The 18,489-nt window shown below is 61.1% G+C and overlaps 2 protein-coding genes and 1 long non-coding RNA gene across 13 annotated transcripts in view; 1 reads left to right on the forward strand and 2 right to left on the reverse strand.

Moving 5' to 3' along the window:
- The window catches only part of PHRF1 (PHD and ring finger domains 1), a 30,486-nt gene extending 24,051 nt beyond the window's left edge, over positions 1–6,435 (reverse strand). For 3 of the 10 annotated variants that reach the window (XM_045486437.1, XM_045486435.1, XM_045486434.1), the window contains exons 1-4: positions 6,304–6,435; positions 5,799–5,941; positions 1,486–1,601; positions 957–1,076 (exon numbers count right to left, since the gene is read on the reverse strand). In XM_045486437.1, coding sequence (XP_045342393.1) covers positions 957–1,076; positions 1,486–1,579 — 214 coding nt within the window. In that variant the 5' untranslated portion in view covers positions 1,580–1,601; positions 5,799–5,941; positions 6,304–6,435. Of the gene's footprint in view, positions 1–956; positions 1,077–1,485; positions 1,602–5,798; positions 5,942–6,303 lie in introns of those variants that run through there. The other 7 variants (XM_045486443.1, XM_045486441.1, XM_045486439.1 and 4 more) reach the window with 4 other exon arrangements.
- Positions 6,436–11,486: 5,051 nt separating this feature from the next.
- LOC123602140 lies at positions 11,487–13,110 on the forward strand. The gene is made up of 2 exons (XR_006714383.1): positions 11,487–11,597; positions 12,070–13,110. It is a non-coding gene; the product is annotated as an uncharacterized LOC123602140 (long non-coding RNA).
- Positions 13,111–14,817: 1,707 nt separating this feature from the next.
- Positions 14,818–17,943, reverse strand: RASSF7 (Ras association domain family member 7). 2 transcript variants are annotated; one of them, XM_045486475.1, is made up of 6 exons: positions 17,813–17,943; positions 17,044–17,174; positions 15,827–16,539; positions 15,560–15,688; positions 15,401–15,482; positions 14,818–15,319 (listed from the first exon to the last, which is right to left on the reverse strand). In XM_045486475.1, the coding sequence occupies exons 2-6, from the start codon at positions 17,165–17,167 to the stop codon at positions 15,288–15,290; spliced, it is 1,080 nt and encodes a 359-aa protein (XP_045342431.1). In that variant the 5' UTR covers positions 17,168–17,174; positions 17,813–17,943; the 3' UTR covers positions 14,818–15,287. The 2 variants fall into 2 exon arrangements, with proteins under 2 accessions (XP_045342431.1, XP_045342430.1); XM_045486474.1 differs by having other exon boundaries at positions 14,818–15,482.
- Between the last annotated feature and the right edge of the window lie 546 nt (positions 17,944–18,489).

Here is an 18,489-nt window from a genome sequence, read left to right on the forward strand (position 1 = left end):
ACCAACACACACAAAGTTGCGAACTCACACTGGCTCATGCCACTTCAGTCCTGGTCCCTCATGAGCACTGTCGCAAACATGAAAGGTTCCCTTTCTGGAACATTCTAACACTGATAACCACGGGAGCCAGAGTCAAATACACAGATCATGGTATTTGCTTTAAGACCATGCCTCTCCTGACTTAATGACTATGCCAGAAGGAAAGCAGCCATGAGCCAAACTTCCAAAGTCCAGCACCCTGTCAGCAGAGGGCCACACGTGCCCTCCCTCAGAGGAAGGTGATCACAGCTGGTCTTGGACAGGGTAGTCCGGCCTGGGGCCCTTGCATGCCATGCACAGCCCGGGCAGCTAGAAGGGACAGCGAAGGAGGCGCTGTCAGCCTAACCAGAGTCGCTTCAAGCAACGTTCCCTGCGCCGCAGCTGAAGGGCACAAATGCCAACCAGGAAACCCGCGCTGTGAATTCCTCAATGAAGTCATCTCCTGCGTGTGCCAGTGCTCTCGGGCTCCGGTCAGAACGAGAACAAACCACAGATGACGCCACTGACCTGTTGAGAGTCCCGGCCAGGTGGCCCCGGGCCACAGCGAACCTCAGCGAGGCTAACCCTGCCCTGTACCCGCGGGTGTGGGAGCTGGGGCCACCAAGTGCACCCCCCGTGTGCTCGTCCTGGAAAGACCCCACTTCGTGATGCTCCGCCCTCTTAGACATCTGAGTCTCCTGCCGTCACCAGGGAAGAGGCCTGTGAGGCTGTGTCGTCAAACTGAACTCCTGACGCAGAGGATGACAACCAAAGCGAGGGCTCGCCTTAGGGGACTGCCAGGCCCGACGAGCGGCCGAGGAGCCTCTGCGTAATTTCTACGGCCCTCAGCGGGCTCCACTAACGACGCTGGGTGAACTGCTGTCCCTGCCCCCGCAAGAGGAAATACCAGGAAGCCATTCAGACGCTAGCGCTCTCACCGGATTGGTCCTCCAGACCGCCCTCCTCGTCCTCTCCGTCGTCCTCTCCGTCCGTGCTGTAGCTGCGCTCGCTGCCCGTGTCATCCTCAGAGCTGCCACTGCTGCCGTCACCGCTGTCTTCTAAGGCGAAAGAGATGAAGACACAAGCCCAGGGGAAGTGTCACATAATCAAGGCAGCAAAAGGCCAGGGCTGGCTCAGAGCTGCACGGAGGTGCTCCAGGCACCAGCCAAAGCGTAGCTGCCCAGGTGGGGCTGGGGAAGGTGGGCTGGAAGGGGACAGATGCAGGGAAAGCACATTCTTCCCCACTAGCATCTGTCCCAACACAAATAAAATGTATCACTAACCAACTTAAAAGCAAACAGTAACTTTTTAACAAAGACTGAGAGTTGAAATTAACATGAGTAAACAACCCTCCAAAGGGAACTCCAGCTTTTCCCAGAGCCAACAACCTGGAGACGCGCAAGCCACCAACGCCAGCTCCAACACCCGTTGGCCCACCTCCGGGGGAGAAGTGGGGGACCTGCTCACCAGCGCTGCTGGCCAGGACAGCAGGGTTGAGTCGCGAGCGTCCATCTGGCCCTGGGCTTCGGTCCACAAGCTCATCCAGGCTGTCGTCATCCATCGCTAGACATTGGCGTTTGGCTCTGAAATTAACCAAAGTCAGGTAATTCCTAACTGTCCCAGGATGCAACACTCCCCCCATCTGCAAGCCCAACAGTCACTCCAGTGACACGTGTTCATCTGTAAGACACCAGGCCAAGCCGTGAGATACAGAACAAACACAACAACTCTAGGGGCGCGTGGGGGGGCTCAGTGGGCTGGGCGTCCCACCCTTGATTTCGATTTCCGCTCGGGTCATGATCCCAGGGTGGTGGGACGCCCGGCATGAAGGTTCTGCTTAAGGTTCTCTCTCAAATTAAAAACAAAAACAAAGAAACAAAGCAATTCTAACCACAAAGCTGTGCATACGTATAAAAAAAGATAACGATTCCCATCTACAGAGTGATGTTCAAAGTCAAATCTCAATTTATAATGGACCTAATTTAGCTCAGTCTGGCAACATTTTTCTTCAGTCAGGCACCCATGACACCTTAACACTCCTGAAGAATCCTGACACCGGGCACGAATGAAATGGCTTATCACAAGCTGAGGCAAAGCAGGGTTTTTGATGCAGGGGGGTGGGAGGTGCCAGAAGGGCCTAGGTGACTAACAAAACCCCCTCCCTGCATCCCCTGCCATGTCACTCTCAGCCACAGCTGGCCAGCCCAACCTCGGCTCACCAGACCACCGCTGGGAGGCTGTGGGTCAGCCGGGGCTGCTCTGACCTCACCCCGAGAGCATCCACAGGGCACTGGCGAGACGCAACCGCCCAAGAGCAGCACGGAGTGCGGAGGTCGGGCTCCACCACTCAGCCACCATGGCCACTTGCTCTCGGGCTCTTGATCTCCAAGTGGGGACACCTGTCCTGCCTACTCTGCAAGACCGCTGCAAAGATGACACAGAAGACGGAGACAAACGACCTTGCAAACGCAGAAGACACAATCCACCTCCTTCACCAGGCCTCCAACTTTGGAGCCCAAATAAGGGCTCCTTTCTCAACAACACACTCACCTCGTCTCCCAGATGACTCTTGGAGGACACACTTAACTAAGACGTAATGAAGAAAACCCTCTCCATGCACAGTGTGCTTTGGGCCAAGTCCACTCTCCACGGTCAGAGGAAAGGGGTCGCACAAAAGACCAGAAGGCAGAGGGGCAAAGCAGGAAGCTGGGTTAGGCCAGCATGCCCGAGCGCCAGGCAAGGTTCTCGTTTGCGGATCCCACGTGCAGGCTTCTCTCCCACGGGCCATGGGCCACCCGCCAAGGGCTTCACACGCACCATGGCACCCAGGAGAGGGGCTATCACCACCACTTTTGTACAGATGCTCCCAGAGAACAATCTCCTGGTGGGGCTAAGGTCAGGTTCAGATTCCAGAGTGCCTACCTAGCTTCCCTAACAAAGCCCCAGATCCTAGGGGCGCCTGGGTGGCTCAGTCGGTTAAGCATTCGACTTTGGCTCAGGTCATGATCTCGTGGTTTGTGAGTTCAAGACCTGTGTCGGGCTCTGTGCTGACAGCCTGGAGCCTGCTTAGGATTCTGTGTCTCCCTCTCCCTCTGCTCCTCCTCTGTTCATGCTCTCTCTCTCTCAAAAATAAATAAAAAAATTTTTTTAAACAAAGCCCCAGATTCTAGGATGACGTTTCCTAAAACAGTGAGGGCATGTTAACGTGATGAAACTGTCAACTGCCTTATATTGCTTCCACCTGAAAATAATGCATTAAGAGATGGTTTTGTGGAGTTATTAACCCCCTAAAGCTACCACCTTTCTCGTACTTAGTGCTCTAAGGTTAAGAAAATGAGCCATACTCAGTCGGTTGAGTGTCCGACTTCGGCTCAGGTCATGATCTCAGGGTTTGTGAGTTTGAGCCCCGCGTCCGGCTGTGTGCTGACAGCTCGAAGCCTGGAGCCTGCTTCGGATTCTGTGTCTCCCTCTCTCTCTGCCCCTCCTCTGCTTGTGCTCTGTCGCTGTCTCTGTCTCTCAAAAATAAATAAACGTTAAGAAAAAAATTAAAAGAAAAAAAAAAAAACAGAAAGAAAATGGCCACAGTCCCACTCAACAAAGGGTCTGGTCTGCACCCTCGGTGCTTGGTGACTCAGCAACACAGCAGGGACCCAGCCTGTCCTACAAGTCCTGGCCATGACTCCTGCTAGAGGCACACAGACTATGGGGCACGACATGCCACAGACCTTCCAGGAGAATGACACTTCTGTGGGCACAATGGCTTCAGGGCTCAGGGAAGAGGGCCTAGAACGCTCTGGCCACTGTCGTGAGCGTTCCCACACGTGAATTCCACAAAGTCATCCTGGGACAGCTGCTCCAGTACCTACCCCGCCCCTGCTGTGTGCAGCACACTTTCTTGCCCCACAAGGGGGGTAAATACAGCCCACCCTCAAACCACACGGGTTTGAAGTACACCGGGCCATTTACACGTGACACTGTTTTGGATAAGTACCATACTACAAACGTGCTCTCCTTCCTCAGGATATCCTTGGCAGCATTTTTTTCTCTAACTTACTTTATAAGAACATGACCTGTGACATACACAAAACACGTGTCACCCAGTGGTTTCTGTCATCGGTAAGGCTTCCAGTCAACAGCAGACTATTGACAATAAAGTTTTCAGAGTCAAAAGTCGTATGTGGCACTTGGACTGCATGGGGATGGGTACCCCGATCCCTGTGTTGTTCAAGGGTCGACTATACCATCACACATAGACCTTCCAGTGAACCCTTAGACACCAGAAAATGTAACCCCTGAGGCCACCGAAGACACAACACGGCACAGCTGAGGGCAGTTTTCCGGGTGCAAATCCTTACCCTGATGACGTGTCACACAAGCACCAGCTCAAAAGGAAAAACAACGCCTAGCTTCTCTGGTGCGCTACGACCCAGGTCCACCGAGAACGGGCAGTGGCAAGGCCTGCCTCCGAGGGCTGCCTGAAGAGGTCAACAAGGCCATAATGGGGTTTGGTACCCGGGGACTTGCCAGAAATGCCAGCCCAGGAATGGGGTCGAATCCCTGAGTCCCTGCCCCTGTGGGGTTCAGTCCCATGGCCTTGTACTCCCACCACTGCTGGGGAGGGAAAGCTCTACCAGGGCAGGAGAGGGTCGATTAGGAGGCTGAACATCGTCCCTTCCTGTTCCGTCACGCGACAGTTAGGACACTGGGAAAAAAAAACCCAGGTGGCCCCTGAAATTACGTTCCAGAGCAAACACCTGTGCAAATACCAAGGCAGAGACCACAACTAGAGATCCCTACAGCCCTTTCCCTGTCAGAACTGCAATCAGAACTCTTCGTTAATGGGGACCCCAGCTTAGGACCTAATAGCCCACCAGCAGCCCCAGCCCAGACATACCAGCCCAGATGCACCGTCCCTACCTCTGCCCCTGTGTTCCAGATAACAGGCCGGGAAGCTGTCTGGCAGGAAGGCCCACGGCCCCCTCCCGGCTGCTGGCCGCCCTCAGCAGTGCTGGTGGTGCTCTGGGGTTCTCCTGCTCAAACTCTAGACTCAGGGCATCCAGAGGGAATAATTAAGCCAGAAAAAAATATTTCTCTCTCTTTTCAAATGCAGGAACCCAAAGCACCTACAATTCCAACCGTCACTAAAGAAGCAAGAGCTTCGGTGGTAACTGGCACCTATGCCAAGACCGGAAGCAAGAGTGCCCGTCGCCAGGCCCTGGGCAAGGCTGCCAGGTCCAACACTGCACACCGGGCCAGGGCTGTCATTCTCCATTCACCGTCTGCCACAGAGGACAGGAGCCCTTGGAACTGCAAACTGCAACGGAAGTGAAAAAGCTAGAGCCCACTGAGGTCCTTCGCAGGGCTGAGATGGCCACGGAGGGTCCGTGCTGGGGGGCTGCAGAGAGGACTAAAGCCAAGCTTGCCCCGTCAGAGCCTTGCCACTTGGCCGGGTGCAGAGAATGCACCGGAAGACGCCAGCTACTGTTATTCGGACTCCACATTCTCCCATAAACACGAAGCCTGCCGGTGGTCCTGGGACAGGGAGGGTGTGCTAAGTGCCAAGTCAAACCTCACCTCAGCCTCACGTTCTACCCGTATGACCACTGGCTAGAAGGCGGCGCGCCAGGCAGACGCCAGAACGGCATGCAGTCTCCTGAACTGACAACGGGGTAACACGAGCGCCGCTAAAGAGAGCGCCGCCCCAGAGTCCCGGGCTGCGTTAACTCGGCGCTCTGGCTGCGCGCTCAGCAGCTGTGCGCCCCGTTGGCAAGTTACTTAACCTCTCCGGGGCTCGGCTCGGCTCACTTGTAGAAGAGGAAGGACGACCCCTACGCCCGGGGTTTGTTGTGAAGACTACGTGAGTTAACAGGAAATCATCCCGCGAACCACTCGGGCTGCCGACGAAACCAGTGACGACCGGGAGCTGGAAACGAGTTGGCAAAGGGTCACACCTCGCTCAGAGGGGAAAGCGATAACGCGGAGTTGGCGGGGGGGGGGGGGGGGAAGGGGCCGGACGGGGCGGAGTGCGCTCCCCGCGACTGGGGACCTGAGGCGGGCCACCCGGAAACCCGCCCGCAGGCCGAGGAGCCGCCCAGGCTCGGCGCGAGGCCTCCCTGCCCCGCGCCCGCCCGCCCGCGCCGAGCTCCCCGCCGCCCGCCCGGGGCCAGCGCGGCGCAGGCCTCGCACCGCGGGGCAGGCCTCAGACAAAGCGCGCGGCGTTCGAGGACGGCCCACGCGGCCGGGGCGCGGCAGGGACCCCGGGACCGCCGCGGGCCCCGCACGTACCCGAGAACCTCGTGCCCCTCCGGCTGCGCCCGGGCGCTCGCCGCCGCCGCCCGAGCGACACCCTCGACTAGGCCGCCGCCGCCGCCGACACCGCCGCGCGCTCCCCGACCCGGAAGTGCACGGCGCCGGCTTCCGGGGCCCTCCCGTCCCGCCCCGCCCGTTGGCGGGAACCACTGGGACAAGGGAGGGGAAGAAGAGCCTGAGGTGGCGGATGGCGCCGCTCACCGCAGCCGAGGGCCCCGAGACTTTGGAAACACTGTTCAATGCTGGACCACCGCCAAGGAAGACCAGTGTCTGGAGGAACTTGTGGTGTCTAGGCCTCCGACGGTAGGCTGTTCCTGGCCGCCCTCCCCCGCCGGGAGCTGGTACGGCCAAGCCCCCGCCCGCGGCCCAGGGCGAATGGAAGCGGCGGTCCGGCACACCTGAGACCCCGCCCCTGAGATGTAGCCCCGCCCCACGCCTGTGGCCCCGCCCCCACGCGGCGGCCCGGCCTTCCCCGCTGCTGGCCACGCCCCCAGCCCCGGGCGCCTGCTGTCCCGACCGAACACTGGCGGAGTCCTACGTGCGCGGGCTCCTCCGGGTGCTGGCCACAGCCGGAGGAGACCGCAGCCCGCGTCGCGTCCGGCCCGGACACAGGAAACCACGAGCACTGTAAATCACTACACCGTGTGGTGTGGGAGAAGCTGACTCGTGCTAGGAGGAAAGATAAAGCAGGGTAGGATCCGGGGCTCAGGAGCCTGGGAGGACTAGCCAGTGTTAAGTGGTGAGGTTGGACCTCAAAGGGGCCGAGCTGGGCCGCTGTGGAGAGAGCACCGAGAAGCCGCCGGACCTCGGGAAGGAGGCTGGGATGGCTGGGCCCAGTGCGGGGAGTGGCCAGAGGCGCTAGGGGCCCAGAAGGAGCATTTAGGGCAGGATGACGTGTGCTGGCTTACGGGCTCCGCGGGGCGGCGACGGCAGACCCAAGGCAACCGGTCAGGAGGCCACTTCGGTGACCGCAGTTCAGGGACCACCATGGCTCGGGCTCGGGTGGGGGCAGCGCAGGTGCGGGAAGCAAGAAGTTCCTGGTAGGTTCTGAAGAAAGGCGGTGTGTTGGGGGATGTGCGAAGTAAACCCAGGAGCAGGGAGCTTCTGGAAGTTAGGGAAGGAAAAGGAAGGCCCATCAATCAGGGGCCTGGGTGAGTGAGGTGGGGGCCCTGTGACCCTGAGGACAGCAGCGTTGGAGGTGGGGGAGGGCCGCAGGGAGTCTAAAGAGAATGGGACCGGTCACCAGAGGAGCAGCGGCAACTCTTGCAAGTGGTTCCACTGCAAAAGGAAGGAAGAGCAGGGGTGGCCAAGAGGGAGCCAGTCAAGGGAGGGTTGTTTCTATGTTTACAACTGGAGAAGCAAGGGCTAGTTTACAAACCCTGTAAATGACTTTGCAGAAAGGAAGAATGGATGGTGGGGGACTCTGGAGTGATTCCTCTCTGTTGGCCGTCAGATCGGGGTCTGGAGGGGTGGCTGCTACAGTATAGTGCCTCTGGGGTGTCCCCCAGGCCAGGTGCCTGAACCTGGGCACTTGGGCTCCCAGTGTATCAGTCACGTAACCTTCGGAGAGCTTCTCAACCTCTCTGTGCCTCAGTGTCCTTGGCTGTAAAACAGGGAGGTTGAGAGCTGGATGGATGAGTATTGGGATAGCACTTCAGGTGGGGTCCAGCATCGCAACTACCCTGCATCAGGCACCTTCCCTGCCCCCTCCTTCTCAGCTTGGAGCTTGGCATGTGCTGGCCCTTCTACATACACATGCCTGCCTGCTAAAAACCATTGGATGTGAGGACACTACCCAGCAGAGGTTACCAAATGGTAGGGGCACCCTGCTGACCCTCCTAGAAAGAGTTGAAGCAGCAGCTTATAGCCAACTTGGAGCCCTTTTGGAGAGGCGGCAGTCCTTCCTACCTTTATGTGCAGATGTTCCCCAGAGGCTGCTGAACATTTGTCATAATAAACATATGCACCCACAATGGGAAAAAGGCTTACTCAGCAGGCATCCCTGGGCAGAGCACAGCCTACCCAGTCATGTCAACCTGTGCTCACATGTGACACGTGCTCTCAGGAAAGTGCCCAGAGCCATTGGTCTGGGCCCAAACTGAATATAGGTGGTACCTCTTGAGAGCATAGGCACATACATACCTATATCTCCCACCTACTGATGCCCCCCCACAGTAGGTACACCTGCTGTACCCCCATCAGTACTGTCACTACAGTGCACAATGACTAGCCACCCACCTGCCACCTCTCACATTCTAGTTCCAAGCAAGGACACATGTGTGCACCCTGCCCACATGCCCCTCTAGATTTGCACTCTGAAGCCCTTGCTTGCACCCTGCCTTCTGGCTCCAAAGCACAAGCAGGAACATACATGAAATGTACACTTCTGCCTTGTGCCAGAAGTGTGGAGCTGGGCTGGGAGCCACCTTGGCTGTGTCCAGCCCAGGCCAGCCCTCTCCCCTGCCATCAGGCCTACACACAAACACAGCACCAGAGGAGACTTGGGAAGGTGGGTGTGTTAGTGTCCTGGTCCTACCCTAAGCAGCGACCACAGACTGGGTAGCTTAACCAGCAGTTTATTCTCTCACAGTCCTGGAAATCACGAGTCCAAATTCTGAGGCAGCTGCACTCCCTTGGAAATCTGTAGGGGGAATCCTTTCTGCCTTTTCCGGGTTTTGGTGCTCCAGGCTTGGCTTGTAGCCAAAGCCCAAACAGGACGGGCACGGCCACCGATGGCCCTGCGCACCGCTCTGTGTCCCTTCTGGACTCAGACTCCGAGCCTTCCAAGGCGACGGGTCCCGCCGGAGGGACCCGGAGCCCCCACCCACCACCAGCCAGAGTGCTCCCCAGTGGCCTTGGGCAGTACAGGCCCGCACGTGCGTCCCGAGGGCGTGGCCGGGCTACATCACCCCAACTCTGCCTCTGTCTTTACATGGCTTTCCTTCCTGTGTATCTGTATCTCTCCTCTCATCTATCTCATAAGTCCATTTGGCATTGGATTTAGGGCCCACCCAGGTAAACCAGGATGTTTTTTTTTTTTTTAAGGAATTTATTAAACAATCATCGTCATTTTTTTTAATTAAAAAAAAAATTTTTTTTAAGACAGAGCGCGAGCAAGGGGGGGTGGGGGGGGCAGAGAGAGAGAGTGAGACACAGAATCGGAAGCAGGCTCCAGGCTCTGAGCTGTCAGCACAGAGCCCGACACAGGGCTCAAATTCACAAACCGCGAGATCATGACCTGAGCCGAAGTTGGACGTTTAACAGACTGAGCCACCCAGGCGCCCCAGAATGATTTTTATCGCAAGAGCTTTAGCTCAATTACAGCTGCACAGACCCTTTTTCTCAGTAAGGTAACATTCACAGTGTCTAGGCATTAGGATACAGACATCTTCTTGTGGGGACGCTATTCAACCACTACACAGGGTGATAAGAGTTGCATTTGGAAGCAGTAGGACTGGAGGGCACAGCTAGGGGTCGTACCAATAAAGGCAAGACAGGAACTCAGAGTCACCCGGACTTCTGGCTTTTCCTTGTCCCTGAGTCCCAGACTTCTTTCCTTCAAACCTCTGCCCTGTCCTGAAGGTGTGGGCCTCCTCAATGATCCTGTAGATTCCTAGGGGTTCCTTCAAGACTACATGATCCAGACTTTGCTACCCTTCCACTTCTGACCCCCGATATTGCTGAGCCAGCTCCTTGCTCCTCTGTATTCTTTCCCCACCCACACCCACAGCATGCACTTGAATTTCTATCCCCAGGCTTCAGGCTCCTGATGTCCCAGGCAGGACAGATGCCTTCCTGGCACCTCAGCACTTAGCCAATCAGGCAATTTTTTTTTAAGGCTTATTTATTTATTTATTTATTTATTTATTTTGAGAGAGAGAGCGAGTGGAGTAGGGGCAGAGAGAGAGGGAGAATCCCAAGCAGGCTCTGCGCTGTCAGCACAGAGCCCAATGTGGGGCTCGATCCCACAGATCGTAAGATCATGACCAACCAACTGAGCCAACTGATGCTCAACCAACTGAGCCACCCAGGCACCCCTGGCAGTGGTTTTGAAGGAAGAAATGAAGTGATCTGATGATGGGAAGTGTGCACTTCGGGCGTCCAGGTTTTGTGACAGGTGATGGGCTCCAGCCCGGGCACATGTGGGATGTGGAAAAAGGAACTAAGAACAGGTGGTGAGTTAGAGGGCAGGAGGGCCACAGGAGAGCCACTAGGGGACCACGATGGCTGAGGCTGAGGGGGCACGGCCCCTGCGTGAAGGACCAGAATGGCACCGAAGAGAAAAGAGTTCCTCTGAAGCTGCCTGGAGCCAGGTGAGTAGAGTCCTCCAGGGAGGGAGGGCCTGGGTGTGAGACATGGTGCGGGAGACATGGACTGATTGGAGTGAGGTGAGGGAAAGTGGCCCCCTCTGGCTTACTTTGGAGGACTGCTGTGTCAGGAACAAAAAGGGAGCAAGCATCTCTCTACCCCATCAGGGATCCAGATGGCCCGCGATTCCGCCGCAGGGATCCCCTGGCCATGGAGGCATGGAGCTGAGTATGAAGGGAAGGGGACCAGGGCCACCTTGGGGCACCACCCAGGAGTCAGTAACTTCAGATCTTAAACAGTCCATTCTCATGATTTATACTTTCTCAAAGCCCAAACAGGACGGGCACGGCCACCGATGGCCCTGCGCACCGCTCTGTGTCCCCTCCGGACTCAGACTCCGAGCCTTCCAAGGCGACGGGTCCCGCCGGAGGGACCCGGAGCCCCCCACCCGCCAGCCAGAGCGCTCCGCGGTGGCCTTGGGCAGCGCGGGCCGCACGTGCGTCCCGAGGGCGCGGCCGGGCTACGTGCGCCGGGGCCCCGCGCGTTCCCGGGAGCAGCCGGCCCACCGCGAGGGCGGGGGAGCGCCTCGGGCCGTACCACCCGCCCCGGCCGGCGGGGGAGCCGCCCCGCACGGCAGCAGCGCGGCGCCCGCAGGCCCCGCCCGGCAGGTGGCGGCCCCGCCCCGAGGCCGACGTGCGGAAAGGAACGCGCCGGCCGCGCCCGCGAGGGGCCGCGCGGCGGTGGGCGTGGCGTCCCGCCCACATCTCGCGCCCACTGGCTGCGGCGCAGTAGGGCGGGACCTGCCCGGCGGGCCATTGGCTGCGAGACCCTCATATTTGCATACGGGCCGGCGCGGGGCGCGGGCCGGGCGCCCCGCGCGGGGCGGGAGGGGGAGTCGGGGCCCAGCGGCGGCCGCCGAATTCGGGCAGAGAGCTGGCGACGGTCCTGCGTCGGGGTTGCAGGTGACGCGCGAGGGGTCCCAGACTGGCGGACGGCGGGCTCGGGCCGGGCTGGTGCGGTGGGACGAGGACGCACAAGTTGGAGGAGAAGGGGGGTCGGGGGTGGGGGACGGCCCCCTCCGTCCACCCGGCGGTCCCTCCAGGCGCAGGGCAGCCACTGCCCACCGCACACTGCGCTGCTCCGGACCCACTGTGCGTGTGACAGCGGCTGATCTGTCCCTGGGCAGCGCGACCGCCCCGGCCCCTCTGTGACCCTGCTCTGTCGGGCAGGGGACAGCCACACCAGGTGGGAGGGTGAGCACCAAGGCGAGCAGAGGCCAGGGCGCCCCTGTGGACCAGGTCTGCGTATCTGCGCTCAGCAGGGGGGTGGGGGGAAAGGGGAAACATCTTGGGACTTCCCTGCCCTCCGTATGAGGGGGCTCAGGTGGGCCAGATGCGCCCTAGGAGGGAACTTTCTTTTCCTTGTGTGTTTCAGGTGCCAGGATGTGCAGAGTTACCGGGACGGTCTTCTGAACGTTGCCAAGCTGAGGGCAGCCTTGGGCAGGCAACGGGTGTTGTGGTCAGACCTTTGGCACTCAGGACCGGAGCCCCTACTACTGGCCTCTTGAGGGCCACCTCTGGGAACTTTCTTAAGGAAGATGGTGCCAGATTTGGCTTTTCTGTGCATTTCTGCCTCTTAAACAAGGCCGCTAAAAGAGTTGGGATGCGGAGGACCTGCTTGTGGTGACCAGCAACATGCCCCTCCCAGAGGTTGGGGTACCTGGCAGAGCCCCCAGCCCATCTTCCAGGCCTGCTTTCTCTGCCGTGGGTTCTCAGTCCACTGTGAAAACCTGCTGGTTGTGGGGTATGCCCAGAGCAGTCTGCTGGCGTGCAGGTGCCAGGACACTTCCCGCAGGCCTGGTGTCCTCTCCCAGACAGTGGGGGTTGACAGCTGGAACTGGGTCTGTGATTGCCAGAACAGCCTGAGGGAGAGGCGGGATTAGTTGAGGACTGGCATGGAATTGGGCTCACTTTTGGAGGGACCCTGTCCTAAAGGTCGCTGTGGTGTACCGAGTGTCACACCCAGCAGGTTTAGTAGGGCCACGTTCTGCAGGTGACAGGGAGGCGTGCATAGCCTTGGGGTTGAGAACCAGTGGAGCTGATTGGCTGCCACAGGGCAATGACTTGCTGTGGGTGACCCTTCAGTGAGCCCCGGTGTTCTCAGCCAACCCAAAAGGCCACTTTTGCACTGGGGGGGGGAGCTCCCCGGGGGAGCAAGAACCCTGAGGTCAGGAGGGGCTCCAGTGCCAGCCCCCAACACAGCCTGGCCCTCCAGAGACTCGTGATGATGGCTGCCTGTGTACTCACACCAGGCTTGCCTGGGGAGCTGGCCTGGCCTGGCCTGGACCTGCCCTGCCATGGACTGATGTGTGTGTTTGTGTGTGTGGGAGCTGGGCCTCTTCTTACCTCAACATAACTCACATCATTGTTTTCAAAGTACAGTTTAAAGCTCAAAAGTAAACTTCAGCAACTCCAAGGTTTGCTTAGTGATTTGAAGCACTTCTGGCAACTTCTTGGGGACGTGGGATTTTGTCCTCCTGGAACACCTAGAGGAAGAAGGTTCTGTCCCTTTCCCCACCCTAGAGCACAGGTGCTACCTGAGGACCCCTCCAAGGTTCAAAAGAGGGCTCATCAGCTTCCTCAACCAGCAGCAGACCAGGGACAGGTCCCTGGAAACGGCTTCTGAACAGGTGTTCCCTGAAAACAGACGCCAGGAGCCTGGCGGAGGGGTGGGGTCGGGTGAGCTCCGTGAGCACCAGGCCTACGTCCTTTCGTTGGTGGGAGAGCAGATAACCCTGGGAGGGCGCGGCCTCGTCTCCAGATGGCATCTGGCTTTGCCCTCTGCTGGCCGGTGCACTCAGCTTGGGAGATGACCCCGTGTTGGGGCTCAGGACAGGCCCCCTGGGGCACACCTAGCCCTTCTGCACACAGGTAGGGCTGCGGGCGGGGAGAGCAGACCCCTGGAGCCTGGTGCCGATTGCCCGTGGCCCCAGCCCTCTCACCCAGGACACAGCACAGTCAGCATTTGCATTCCAGACTATACCCCACGTGCCTGTTCGCTTAGCCCTGTCTGGAATGGGCTGCTGTGAGGTGGGCAGTGAGCTCAGGTGGGAGCTGGGTTAGGGCTGGGGGCTTTGGAGTGAGGAGCCCCCTGCTGCTGCCTGGCCTGGCCATTCACTCCCTATCCTGTTCCACCTTGGGCAGGAAGTGCCCAGTCCTAGTTGCCCCCCCACCCCCTACCCCAAGCTGTGCTCTCAAGGTGGCATTGCCTCTTGGTGGCTTCCTTGCTCCTGGTACTCAGGACTTCACGTCCCCCGTGGTCGGCCCCAAAGGAAGTGGGGAACACCAGGCCCAGCTCAGGGGCCACTCCAGAAGGCTTAGTCCGGCCCACAGTTGCCAACCCCCAAACTCAGCACAAAGACCCCCATCATGTAGGATGCCCCCCTCTCCTGGTCCCCATGCCTGTGGCTGCACTGAGCACCTGGGTTCTGACCACCACACAGAGCTCCAGTCTCAGCCCCTGTGCTCAGAGGTGTGACTGCAGGACCAGGACCAGGACTGTGGCCTGGACGTCACTCTGCCCTAATTTGGAGGCCGCAGGCACACAGCTGAGGCTTCCCATCCAGCTGGGAAGCAGGGGGGCCCTCGGGAAGGCTGGGCAGCCACACCCTCATGGGGCCTACAAAGCTCCTCTGGGCAAGTCTGCTGCTTCCTTGGTCCTGGCCGACCAGGAGTCTGGGGAGCTGCCCCCACAAGCTCTCAGTAAACCTGACAGGCAGGTCTGGCATGTCCTTAAGTCCCCATGTCCAGGAGCCACCCCAGATGGGGTGGCAGTTCCTGCTCCCGCTGAGGGTTAGGCCAGAAGAGGGGAACCAGGCAGACAAGAGGTCCACACAGGAACCCGGGTCGGGGCTGAGGCTGCTGCGAGCAGCTTTCAACCCCAGGCTTGCGCTGCCAGGGAGAGCCCCTGGGGGTGGGCGGGCAGAGCAGCCTGAAAGGTGAGGCCCCACAAATGCCCCCAGGCTTTAGGCCCGGCTGACCGCTGGCCCCTGGGAGACGCCCTGCTCAAGAGCCCCAGCTGCGGCCAGCCCCGGGGAGCTTGGGGATACTGCCCAGTGACCCCAGCCAGTCTCGGTTTCGGGCCCCACAGACGCTGTCCGGTGCAACCTTGGGACACACTCGAGCCATTTGGGGCGGTTTATTGAGGCTTTAGGGTCAGGGTAGGGGAGGCAGCATACCTGTGTGTGTGTGCACACGTGTGATGAAGGACACTTCCCACATGCAAGCACACACCCAGAGTTGAGCAGTGTCCACATATCATCTCCCGTCCCCTACAAGGAGCCGTGGCCTTTGGGGCCTAGCGAATTCTGAGCCGGTCGTGCCCCCTGCTCCTCCGAGGGGCCGGCAGACTTGGCAAGGACTAGGGCAAGCACCCTCGGCCTCCCGCTGCCCCCCAGAGCAGAACCCCCTGGGCTCTGAGGCATTCTGTCTCAGGCCCAGGGCACCAGGCCTTCCCACTCCGTGGGCAATAAACCCTCTGGGACCCCTGATGCTGCCGTTGTCCAAGTCGGGCCCCGCCTTGGCTGCCCACGCTCATGTCATGGGAGCCCAGGGCTGGGCTGGCAGTGGGTGTCCATTCTGGGGCAAGAGCTGCTACCTCCAGGAGTTCTGCCTCATGGGGACAACTGTGGGGAGGACACAGGCTGAGGGACTGAGGAGGCCACAGGAGAACCCTGACCCACCCAGAATGGGGGGGACAGACATACTCTCTGGGCTCAGGCTGGACACTAGAGCAGGACCGTGGGAGGTTCTGGTGAAAGGCTCTTCTCTGGCCAGAGGCAGAAGATCCTACGGGGAGAGCAGATCAGCTTAGGACTGGGCCAGGCCTCCCCGGCCACCCAGCCTCCCTCCAGAACGGCGCTGACCTGTGTGGCAGGGGGGCCCCCATCTGGCTGCGGGGGTGGTGGCGGCGCAGCCCCCGTCTGCTGGATGAACTGCTGCAGGTTACACTGGCGGAGCTCCCGGTTCAGCTCCTCTAGCTCCTGGGCCTGGGCCTGGGGCACAGGGCACCCTCAGGAGACGGCCGCAGGGCTCCACGGCCTCGTGCTCCCCCTGGTCACACCCTGACACCCACCCCCCAAGCTGCCCATGCTGGGGATGTCAGCAGGCGCTCGGGGCCCAGGGGGGCTTACCTGCAGAGCACGCTCGGCAGCCTCCAGAGCCCTGCTGACCAGGGCCAGGCTGCCCTGCACCTCCGCGCTCTGCCGCTCCTGGACGGCCAGGTCCTGGCGCAGGCGTTCGGTGGCAGATGCCGTGGGTGAGGGGGGCCCGGGGGCCTCTGAGGCCAGATGGAGTTCAGCCTCCAGGGCACGGGCCTGGGCATCCAGGGCCTGCAGCCGGGCGGCGTGCTCGGCAGTGGCGGCGCTCAGGGCTTGCAGGCGTGCCTGCCCCTCACGCTCCCGCACCTGCTCCCGCCTGAGCTCCTGCTCCCAGAAGGCCTCCTGACCCAGCTCCAGTGCGTTCCTCCGCACCCTTCGCTCCAGGCCCTGCAGGTCTGCACAGCAGCCTGGCATTGGTGCTACGGGCGCCACAGGCTCGGGCAGCGCAGGGATGGGGGCCGGCCCAGGGCACCCAAGGCTGAAGGTCAGTGCTTTGCGGGGCTCGTGGCCCAGGGCTGGCCGTGGCTTCGGGGGGAGGCTGGCCCGGACTGGGCAGCGTTCAGGAGGTGGGCAGCTGTCTGAGGAGGGCCTTCCTGCGAGGCTGGGCCCTGTCCGCCTCAGGACAAACTGGACATCACTGGCAAACTGTCCACAGGTGGCCTGGGCACCCACTGGGCACTCCTGGGGCAGCAGCTGCCGTTCCTTCTCCCTGAGACGCTGCACGAGCACAAAGCGGCCCGTCTGGCCTGGGGTAGGAGGAGAGGGGTCAGCCTAGATTCCCTCCACCCTCCATCCAGCTGGCTTGAGAAGTGGGGTAGGAGGAGAGGGGTCAGCCTAGATCCCCCCCCACCCTCCATCCAGCTGGCTTGAGAAGTGGGGTAGGAGGAGAGGGGTCAGCCTAGATTCCCTCCACCCTCCATCCAGCTGGCTTGAGAAGTGGGGTAGGAGGAGAGGGGTCAGCCTAGATCCCCCCCCACCCTCCATCCAGCTGGCTTGAGAAGTGGGGTAGGAGGAGAGGGGTCAGCCTAGATTCCCTCCACCCTCCATCCAGCTGGCTTGAGAAGTGGGGTAGGAGGAGAGGGGTCAGCCTAGATCCCCCCCCCCCCACCCTCCATCCAGCTGGCTTGAGAAGTTGAGGGAGAGCAACAGGGATCAGCAACCAGCCCCACCCTCCTTGGGGGAAAGGGGCCATAGGAGCAGGCCCAGTCTCGGGTGCACCTGCTGGGCCATCAGTGCCGGAAAGGACTCACCTATCGCTTGGGCTAGCGCGATGACCACTTCCTGACAGGTGGTCTGCTCTGAGACCCCACAGACCACGCGCTGTATGCCATCCACCCACACCTTCAGCTCCATGGCTGCTAGCCCTGAGAGCATCCCTGTCCTGCACGGAGGGTGAAGGGTCAGGCCCAGCCTGGCTCTCCTCTCTTCCCCCAGAACTGGCTCAGGGTTACTGTCCCCCTGACGTCAGCCCCGCTCTCCTGTGCCCAGCCCCACCCGTAGGCCACACATTCTTGGGGTGGGAGTAGTGGAGACCCCCCCCCACCCCCCGCAGGGGGAACCAGTCCGCCCTCAAGGGGCACTTTGAGGCTCCTCCACTGCCCAGCCTCCTCTCGCCTCACCCCAATCCCGGAACGAGGCGAATCATTAACCAGATCCAGGACTTCCTGCCTCCCCAGTCACCTGGCTCGAAGGGCACTGCCCCTCCCACGGGACGCCGTCCTCAGGCACCCAAGGGCGCCCTCACGAAAACACGGCTTCCCTCTGCCATGGGAACGCCCCCTCGCCCGAGACGCAGACCTCGGTCCTCCGGAGGCACGGAACCGCGCCTGGGCGGTCCCTGCCGGCGCGGGCAGCCCCCTTCCCGCTCCCCACAGCCGCCGCGCTGGCCGTCTCTGCGGCGGGGGCCGTTGCAGGTGCTGCGGGGCCCCCCACGGCCGCCCAGCCCGCGCCCCTCCGTCGGAGTTGCCGCCCGGGGCCGTGCCCCGCACTCGGGAGGATCTGGGGCCCTGCGCTTCTCACCTGGGCGCTCGCCGGCCTCCCGGACCTAGGCTCGAACTGGCTGCTTCCCGGCGGCCGGCGCCGTCGCCGCCGCAACCTGCCGCCTCCAGCGCGGCGGGCGAGCCCCGGCCCGTAGCTCCATTGGCCCGCAGCCCGAGCGCCCCGCCCCGAGCGCCCCCATTGGTTCCCACCATCGCCTCGTCCGCCCCGCGCCCACGCCCATTGGCTACCTCTCTGAGCCCCGCCCCTCCCATTGGCTCCCCGCCCGCCCCGCCCTCAGCGGCGCCCAGGTGTGGGCGGAGCTCGGCAGCGCGGAGGGGCGGGCCGAGCCTGGTCCACGCACGCCTGGGGACCGCGAACTACGCGGAAGCGCGTCCCTGGCCCCCGGGCGGCGCGTGGGACAGGTGTCTGGCTCCGCTCCCGGGCTGACCTCCTCAGAAACCTCCCAGTCTGATGAGTCTTTTGCCTAGAGAGGGAGCGCCGGCCTGGGACCCTGCAGCTTCTGCGCCGAGAGGGGCAGCGGGGTCCCCAAGGCCAGGGCCCCACCGACCTTGCTCCCTTAGGGCGCGTCGTCGGGACGCACAGGGGTCGGGGAACCGTGAGCCCCCGCGGGAGGGAGGTGGAGCTGGCGGGCCACTGCAGCCAGGTTGGCAATCCTGGCGAGGGGAGAAGGCCGCCTTCAGGTTGCTGGGGACAAA

Source organism: Leopardus geoffroyi, chromosome D1, assembly GCF_018350155.1.
Source record: "Leopardus geoffroyi isolate Oge1 chromosome D1, O.geoffroyi_Oge1_pat1.0, whole genome shotgun sequence".
Lineage (NCBI taxonomy): Eukaryota > Metazoa > Chordata > Mammalia > Carnivora > Felidae > Leopardus > Leopardus geoffroyi.

Excerpts from the sequence above, each read along its gene's own strand:
- RASSF7 (XM_045486474.1), bottom strand. The coding sequence starts at position 17,167 with ATGCTCTCAGGGCTAGCAGCCATGGAGCTGAAGGTGTGGGTGGATGGC. Across the intron at positions 16,540-17,043 it reads CGCGCTAGCCCAAGCGATAG|GCCAGACGGGCCGCTTTGTG; the intron begins GTGAGTCCTTTC and ends CTCCTACCCCAG. Across the intron at positions 15,483-15,559 it reads GGGGCCCCCCTGCCACACAG|GATCTTCTGCCTCTGGCCAG; the intron begins GTCAGCGCCGTT and ends CTCTCCCCGTAG.